Source organism: Equus quagga, chromosome 14 (genome assembly GCF_021613505.1).
Source record: "Equus quagga isolate Etosha38 chromosome 14, UCLA_HA_Equagga_1.0, whole genome shotgun sequence".
In the NCBI taxonomy this organism is placed as follows: Eukaryota; Metazoa; Chordata; class Mammalia; order Perissodactyla; family Equidae; genus Equus; species Equus quagga.
In genome coordinates this window covers 22418459-22428281 of record NC_060280.1, presented here as the reverse complement: position 1 = coordinate 22428281, position 9823 = coordinate 22418459, and the positions used below count along the sequence as shown (strand labels likewise).

Genomic DNA, 9823 nt, shown 5'->3' with positions numbered 1-9823 from the left:
ACAACAATGTTCCTCTGTTAATCTCAGTCTCAGCTGACTTCTCATGGGCTGAGTTCCCCTCCCCCCCTCAACAGCAGTTTTCCATAAAGGGGGCTCTTCCTCTGTAGGCCCAGTGTGTGTTCTCTGGATGTTATTTTCAGATGGCCTTAGAGGAGAGGAGGCAGAGAATGGAAGAGGAAGAAAAGCAGGGGTCTGAATCAAGGAGAGGAAGGCAGATAGGTAGGATCCTGAGTCCTAAGGATTACCACCTTACTTAAGCCCTGTATTTTCTGTTCTTCAAAATCCTGTCCAAACTCCTGATGAAAAAATCTGGAAATGTGTGCCTAACTATCTTCTTCCCTTTATTATTCTATCCCTTCATCTTTTTTTTTCTTTTTTGAGGACGATTAGCCCTGAGCTAGCATCTGTGCCCATCTTCCTCTCTTTTATATGTGAGATGTCTGCCACAGCATGGCTTGACAAGCTGTGCATAGGTCCACACCCAGGATCAGAACCAGCGAACCCTGGGCCACCGAAGCAGAATGTGCACACTTAACCACTGATCCACCAGCCTGGCCTCTATCCCTTCATCTTTTTAGTCCAATAAAAGCAAAAATATTTTAAGTCAAGTATTCACCAGGAACAATGCTAGAAATTGTCTTTGAATTTGTCATGCTATTGTCAGTAGGCAAAGGTCTTCCTTCCTATACTTCTTACTTTAAACCCGTAGTTTTGGTTTTGTGAGGCAAAGGAAAGGTCTCAGATCCCAAGCAATGATGAGACAGAGTTTTACAGGGGACATTTTGCTGGCTGACTTCTAGCTCAGATTTCACTAAAGCAAAAGTGCAGGGAGGATCTTCTTTTTAAATTTTTTTTGGATTAACTCTTTTTTCAGTTTTAATTTTTATAGCAGTAACATTGGATTATAACATTACATAACTTTCAGATGTATATCATAATATATTTCGAATTCTGTGTAGATTACATCATGTTCACCACCCAAAGACTAATTATAGTCCATCCCCTCACATGTGAGCCTAATCACCCCTTTTGTTCTCCTCCCTCCCCGATTCCCCTCTGGTAACCACCAGTGCAATCTCTGTTGCTATGTGTTTGTTTTTAGCTTCTACTTATGAGTGAGATCGTATGGTATTTGACTTTCTGCCTCTGACTTATTTCACTCAGCATAATACCCTCAAGCTCCATCCACGTTGTCACAAATGGTTGGACTTCATCATTTCTTAATGCTGAGTAGTATTCCATTATGTATATATACCACATCTTCTTTATCCATTCGTCCCTTGATGGGCACCTAGGTTGCTTCCAAGCCTTGGCTATTGTGAATAATGCTGCAATGAACATAGGGGTGCATGTATCTTTATGCATTTGTGTTTTCAAGTTCTCTGGATAAATACTCAGCAGTGAAATAGCTGGATCATATTGTAGATCTATTCTTAATTTTCTGAGGAAACTCCATACTGTTTTCCATAGTGACTGCACCAGTTTGTACTCCCACCAGCAGTGTGCGAAGGCTCCCTTCTCTCCACATCCTCTCCAACACTTGTTGTTTCCTGTTTTGTTAATTATAGCCATTCTGACTGGAGTGAGGTGATATCTCATTGTAGTTTTGATTTGCATTTCTCTGATAGTTAATGATTTTGAACATGTTTTCATGTACTTGTTGGCCATCTGTGTATCTTGTTTGGAGAAATCTCTGTTCAGATCGTTTGCCTATTTTTTTAATTGTGTTGTTGGTTTTCTTGTTGTAAGGAGGATCTTCTTCTGTAGTTCAGTGTCCTGACCTTCATAATGTTATTTCCTCTCTCTATTGTTATATCTGACCCTTTTTTGCTTAGTCACCTCCTATTCATCCTCAGCTTGTAGTTTATATGTCACATTCTAAGGGAATTTTTTCCTGAAACCTTACTTACATGGGTTCATAGTATATTTTCCTTCATATATCAACCATCCCCAGTGGATTTACGCAAGTGTTTGTGTAATGGGTTTTTCACCTGTATGCCATTTCTCTAGCATCAACTGTAGCACCTGATACGTTGCAGATCTTTAGTAAATATTGAATGAATGAAAGGAGCTGGATCAGATGGGCCTTCTAATTTCAAGACTTTATGAACCTACCACTTCAAGGTCCCAACTCTAAGTTGACCAGGATGATGACATAAACAGAAGATAGGAGGTGTAGGAGCAGATGATACAAGGGAAAGATGAAGAATTTGGTCATGTATTCTTCTCTTCTCTTCCCAGAGAGCCTCCTAAGCCTCCATTCAACTGTGAATGAGCTGCATTCATAAAGAACAAACTAAGTGAACATTGTCCCACACATCCCACACACTCCACTTTTTCTCCTCCTCAACCCCTTCCACCAATATTATGATATAGATTCAGGGCTCAGCAGGACCAGCACTCCTCCACATACTGCTATATTTGTGAGATAAAGGAATCTCCTTTTCCTGTTCGGGGTCTTGCTTTGACTCTCATGTGGTAGAATGGCTTTGGGACTTTTCTATGCAGTCTCCTCTTTTATAGCTCACCTCTTCTATCATATGCCCAAAATACAAACACCTTGAGATCTTTGTAAATCTCATCTATTACCTTTTCCTTGATTCCTCTCTAGCAAACATTTTACCATTACCTGAAAATAAGCAAACGCTTTTTGTACTGTTCCTGCGTGTCTACCTCCAAAATTCCTACTACCCTTACCATTCAATTCAGCCCAGAATTCTTTTTCCTTCCAACAGAGAGATATGCTCATCAAAGATGTGAGGGTAGTTTAAGAACACAAGAGATCAAATGGTCCCAGAGCTGAGAGATTCCCTGCTGAGGAAGCTGTCAACAACGAGACCAGGAAGCAAAGGTAGATGTCACATCTGTAGAGAAGATATCATACAGCTTTATTATAATAAAAACTTCAAACCCTGAATTGAAATCTCAAGTATATTTTAAGCAGAAAACCAGCTAGATTTTAAACCAATGGCCAGTATATTTCTTTATGATGAAGATAGATATGTTTTTATTTATTTACAAAGATGTTTACTTGGGCACGTTCTCTTGGATATTTTATTTAAAGTGATCTCTAAATGATTAGCTATTAGCAAAGCAACATGCTTTCTTATTATTCAATAAAAAGATTAAGAAATTCAGAAGTAAGAGGGCAAACACAGCTACCAAGAGGAAAAGACACCATCCATTCCATCTCCTGGAATTCCTGTTGGCCACCCCATAGTGACATGAGACAATACAAAACTAGGGTGAACTTACTCAGAAAGTCTTTCACTGAGAATCCATTTGATTCTAGGTAACTAAAGACACAACACGGAATGGAGCACTGGAATTCCACTCTAGAAAGTGGTTTCATATTGATGGGGATTCTGAATGACAGTGGGTCTCCCAAACTGCTGTGTGCTACAATCACAGTCTTGTACATGTTGGCCCTGACCAGCAACATCCTGCTGCTCCTGGTCATCACAATGGATGCCCGGCTCCATGTGCCCATGTACCTCCTGCTCGGGCAGCTCTCACTCATGGACCTCCTCTTCACGTCTGTTGTCACTCCCAAGGCCATCGTGGATTTTCTGCGCTGTGAAAATACTATCTCCTTTGGAGGCTGTGCCCTTCAGCTGTTTCTGGCACTGATGCTTGGTAGTGCAGAGGACCTCCTACTGGCCTTCATGGCCTATGACAGGTATGTGGCCATTTGCTATCCTCTGAACTACATGGTCCTCATGAGGCCCAGGGTCTGCTGGCTGATGGTCACCACATCCTGGATCCTGGCATTCCTGTGTGCTCTAGGACATACCATGTACACTATGCACTTCCCTTTCTGCAAATCCCGGAAGATCAGTCACCTGCTGTGTGAGATCCCACCTCTGCTGAAGTTGGCCTGTGCAGATGCCTCTAGATATGAGCTCATGGTGTATGTGACAGGTGTGACTTTCCTCTTGCTCCCTCTTTCTGTCATTGTTGCCTCTTATTCACTAATCCTACTTACTGTGCTCCACATTCCCTCAAATGAGGGGTGGCAGAAAGCCCTCGTCACCTGCTCTTCCCACCTGACTGTGGTTGGGATGTTCTATGGAGCTGCCACATTCATGTATGTCCTGCCCAGTTCCCTCCACAGCCCCAAGCAGGACAACATCATCTCTGTTTTCTACACGATTGTAACCCCAGCCCTGAATCCCCTCATCTACAGCCTCAGGAATAAGGAGGTCATGGGGGCCTTGATAAGGGTCTTGGGGAAATACATGCTACTGACACACTCCTGACAAATTACCAAGTAGACATGGTAGGGGTCTAAGATTCAATTTTAATATCATGCAGCAGTGAGAAACAGTAATACTTTTAGGATGACCAAACTCCAATAGGCTCTAAACATCAGAGAAGGACAACTCTCCCTTGAACTGGATTCTTAGACAATAGAGAGAATTATCCTTAGAAGATATGTTGGGCTTCTTGCTTATTAGGCAGATGGCTGTTCCAGCAATTAATTGGAAAGAATAATAGATTTATGACTGCATTTATACTCCAGATTAAGGAGCAGTTTGGATTGATTATATAAATAAATACAATACCTAAGTTGATGCAGTGGAAGAGGCTAACCAGGGTATTTTTATACTGCCTGAAATCAAATTTAAAATCAAAATAGAGAAATGAACAAAAGAGGAGGTAAAGTATCCAAATCTGAAGTGATGATTGAGATGCAATAATAGTGAGAGACATATGTTATGTGTATTGCTTGAAGTCTTTAAAAATGTGACTTTACATGTATACAAACATGCTTTGAAATATCAAAACAATAGCAAGGAGCTCATATTCTTGAAGTGAGAATATGTGTATGTCACTGTTCATGTGAAAGGAGGGATAAAATGTATAATTCACTTTCTAGCTAGCTTAAATGTGCTTTCTTTATTATTTGATTTATTTGTGCGGGAAGATTTATTACAAAAACTGGAAACTTAATCTGTTCTGTTAAGAAGCTCCATAATACCCCGGCTCACATAGTTGGAATTGAGGTTGAGGATGGTGCTTTGTGAAAAGTCGGAGTACTTTCTTTTCTTGACAGAAGCAATCTTAAATTGAATAATCTACAAAGTTAAGCTATAATATATAATCTACAGCTAATCTATAAAAGTAACCCAGGTTAATTATGAAAACTGAGAAAATTAAAAAATTTAGAAAGAAGCAAAAATCACCCAGAAAGTTTTCCTCTCATTTTTTTGTTTTCCATGTATGTGTTTTACTGAATTGTTATGTACATTGATAAAAGTCCTGCTTTTTTGTCATTTGAAATTTGGTGAACCTTCTTCCTTGTTAAGAGGGGACATTATAGTTTAGGGGTAGGGAGTGAGTGGCAGGGAGGGAGGGGGCCAGAGTGCGTGAGTTGAATCTCTGCTCCCCCTATATCATCTGTGCATCTTTGGACACTAAATTAAACTCTCTGCACCTCAGTTTTCTCATTTAAAAGTGATGATAATAATAGCACTTATGATGTTTTGAGGAGGATTGAATAAGAAAATAAATTTCAAGTACTCAGACCAGAGTCTGGCAAATGGTGCATAAAACATGCTGCCTATCACACAACAGGTGGCAGTATGAGAGCCCCACCCACCCCTGCACCATGGCCTCATGCCACAGCTAGCAGGGTGAGAGCCCCACCCACCTCCACACCATGGCCTCATGCTGCAGCTGGGCTAGATGAGAGCCCCATCCATTCCAATGCCACAGATGTGGCTCCACCACAGCAGTCAGGAGTCTGTAGCCCACACAGGGACACTCCTTGAATATCTAGCTCTGGTGGCCAGGAAGGATAGCACTTTTGGGCCCCATGTGTCATCTCCTACACAAGGCCACTCCTTCAAGACTGGGAGATATATTTGATTTGCCTAATACGTAGACAAAGAGTCAGGCTAAATGAGGAAATAGAAGAATATGTTCCAAACAAAAGAACAAGAGAAAATAGAATAACATTTGCATTATAGGAGTCCCAGATGGGGAAGAGAGAGAAAAAGGCCCAGAATACTTATTTGAAGAAATAATGGCTGAAAACTTCCCTAATCTGGGGAAATAAACAGACATCCAGGTCCAGGAAGCCCAGAGGGTGCCAAATAAAATGAACCTAAAGAGACCCACACCAAGACACATTATAATTAAAACAGTAAAAGTTAAAGAGAAAGATAGAATCCTAAAAGCAGCAAGAGAAAAAAAACTTGTTACATACAAGGGAACCCTCATAAGGCTATCAGCAGATTTTTCAGCAGAAACTTTATAGACCAGAAGGGAGTGACATTACATATTCCAAATGCTGAAAGGAAAAAAAAGCTTCCAGCCAAGAATTCCCTACCCCATAAAGTCATCATTCAGAATTGAAAGAGAGATTAAGATTTTCCCAGAGAAGCAAAAGATAAAGCAGTTAATCAACACTAAATTGGCCTTACAAGAAATGTTAAAGGGACTTCTTTAAGCTGAAAATAAATGGCACTAATTAATAACAAGAAAACATACAAAAGTAAAAAATCTCACTGGAAAGGTAAATTTATAGTAAAAGGTACTGGATCAATCACTTATAAAGCAGATATGAAAATTAAAAGACAAAATTAGTAAAAATACTACAACTGCAATAATTAGTTTAGAGATACATAAAATTTAAAAGTGCAAATGTGACATCAAAAATATAAAACATGAGGGGGGAATAAAAGTGTAAAGGTTTGGAATATGTTCAAATTTAAGTTGCTATCAAGTTAACACAAATCACTGCGTATATATAAGATGTTATATATGAACCACACTGTAATCACAAAGCAAAAAGTTATAGTAAATAAACAAAAGAAAATCAGAAAAGACTCTAAACATAACACTAAAGAAAGTCATCAAACCACAAGGATAGCGAGAAAGAGAAGAAGAAAGGAACAGAGGAACTACAACAACAGCTGGAAAACAAGGCACAAAATGACAATAAGTACATGCTTATTGATGATTATTTTAAAGATAAATTGACTAAATTCTCCAATCAAAAGACACTGAGTGGCTGAATGGATAAAAAAGCAAGACTCATCTATATGCTGTGTACAAAACACTCACTTCAAGACTAAGAAACACACAGACTAAAAGTGAAGGGATGGAGAAAGACATTCCATGCAAATGGAAACAAAAAGAAAACTGGTATAACTATACTCATATCAGACAAAATAGACTTTAAAACAAAGACTGTAATAAAAGAGAAAGAAGGGCATTACATAATGATAGAGGAGTCAATATAGGTATAAGATATAACATTTATAAATATATATACACCTAACATAGGAGCACCAAAATATCTAAAGCAAATATTAAGGGACCTAATGGGAGAAATTGACAGCAGTAGTAGGGGACTTTAGCACCCTGCTTACATCAATGGGTAGATCATCCAGACAGAAAAATCAATAAGGAAACATCAATCTTAAATGACACATTAGACCAGATGGACCTAGCAGATATATACAGACCATTCCATCCAAAAGCAGAAGAATGCACATTCTTCTCAGGTGAACATGGAACATTCTCCAGGATAGATCACATGTTAGGTATAAAGCCAAGTCTCAATAAACTCAAGAAGACTGAAATCTGGACTGGCCTGGTGATGTACTGGTTAACTTCACATGCGCCACTTTGGCAGACTGGGGTTCACTGGTTTGGATCCTGGGTGTGGACCTACACATTGCTCATCAAGTCATGCTGAGGTGGTGTCCCATATAGAAGAACTAGAAGGACATACAACTAGGATAGACAACTATGTACTGGGGCTTCATGGAGAAAATAAGAAAAGACAAATAATATCAAGTATCTTCTCTGAACATAATGGTATGAAACTAGAAATCAATTAGAAAAATAAAACTAGGAAAACCACAAAAATGTAGAGATTAAACATGCTCCTGAATAACCAATGGGTCATCAAAGAAATCAAAGAAGAAATTAAAAAATACCTTGAGAAAAATGAAAGCAGAAATATGACATAAAATCTATGGGATGCACCAAAAGCGTTTCTAAGGGGGAAGTTCATAGCAATACAGGCCTACTTCAAGAAACAATAAAAATCTCAAACAATCTAACTTTACACCTAAAAGAACTAGAAAAGGAAGTACAAATGAAGCCCAAAATTTGTGTAAGGAAGAAAATAATAAAGATTGGAGTGGAACTAAATGAAAAAGAGATTATAAAGACAACAGAAAACGTCAATGAAACTAAGAGCTGGTTATTTCAGTTTATTATTTAGCCACATGGTAAGATTCATAGGCTAGGGAAATGTTCCAATATTTATGTAGTTCATATATAGCCATCTTTTCCTTTGTCTTTTTCAGGTGACTGTACCCTTATAACTTCCATTCTTAGTTCAGAAAATATTTCCATACATTTATTTTAGATTTGCTTAATAATGTCATAAGTGGTATTTAACTTTTTAATCTCTCTGCAATTTATTTTGGTATGTGATGTATGGTGAAGCTTTAGTTAATTGTGTTTCCAAATAGGTGATTTTCTTACTAACACTGCTAATAATCCTTCTGTATTATTTGTTTACTTATTTTTTTCAGGGACCTAACAAAAGGAGACAGAATAGGGGGTGGGAGGACCTGAGGGCTCAAACCCTGGACTTGAACATCTGTAAAATAAACAATTACCATGCTTCCTTCATGAATTCCACAATATTCATTGCACTTTGGTTTCATTCTTAGGCAAAATTTCATTGTGTACAATGAAAGTATTTGCAAAATATGTGCAGGTTTGAGGTTAATTATGGTAAAACAAATATAAAACCAACAGCATCATTTCCCTCAAATTTCACCTGTTAATTGTCATTATTTAATCTGTAGCGGTTTGCTAGTATTTATGTGGTATGGTCTCTCCTATATGTGGAATCTAAAAAAACCAAACCAAACCAAACCAACCTCATAGACACAGAGAACAGATTGGTGGTTGCCAGAGTGGGTGGAGGGTGGAAGAAATGGGTGAAAGGGGTCAAGAGATAAAAAGTATAAAAGCAAAAAAATGCAGTTGATGTAAAACAGACACAGAAATTTTGTTATATTTTAAAAAAATTAAAAACGACCACAAAAATATATATATTTTACAATTGTTTTACTATATAGTCTTCTTATAAATATAACAATAGTGAATATTTCTGGGCTAGTTTTCTAGTCACAGTAGTCTATTAAGACTTTCCTCTCCAAGTTTTACTCACCAACCTTTTCTATTTAAGATTCCTGATGAACTTTTGAATCATCTGCTATATGTCCAAAAAAAATCTCATTGGTATATTCATTATGATTATATTTAACTCATAAATTGATTTGGAAATTTTGACTCTTTGCGATACTCAGTCTTACCTTCCAGAAACACAGTATCCTATTGCATCAACCTAATACAATCTGTTTGTTATTCTCTGAAAATATCATTTTACACCTTCACTCAGTTTATGAACTTGTGTCATACATCCTTGAGAAAAGACAAGTCACACAGGATTCCTCATCTTCCACTACCAAATTTACCAGCACATCTGCCCGTAGCTTTTTGTCTTTTAAAAGAGCCCATCAAAGGCCAAACTTTCTGCTAGTGTTCTTGATCCCTAGCTCTCTCATTACTCAAAGAAATTGGGTTGTAATTGCCTGCTGCTCTTTGCATCACCTCCCTCTCTATTGGAATATTTACTATAGGTTACACATATGCTCTAGTAGCTCCCATCTTAAAGAACCCTTCCATGAACCACATTCCACCAGGTAGACTCCATTTCTCAGAGCAAATCATCTTGAAAAATGTGTCTATGCTCATAGTTTCAATGTTCTTTTCTACCATTCATGAC

The 9823-nt window shown here is 38.1% G+C and overlaps 1 protein-coding gene across 1 annotated transcript; it reads left to right on the top strand.

Moving 5' to 3' along the window:
* The first annotated feature begins 3314 nt into the window (after positions 1-3314).
* LOC124225397 (olfactory receptor 2AG2-like) lies at positions 3315-4366 on the top strand. Its single transcript, XM_046638056.1, has one exon. The coding sequence runs from the start codon at positions 3315-3317 to the stop codon at positions 4257-4259; it is 945 nt and encodes a 314-aa protein (XP_046494012.1). The 3' UTR covers positions 4260-4366.
* Positions 4367-9823: the final 5457 nt, after the last annotated feature.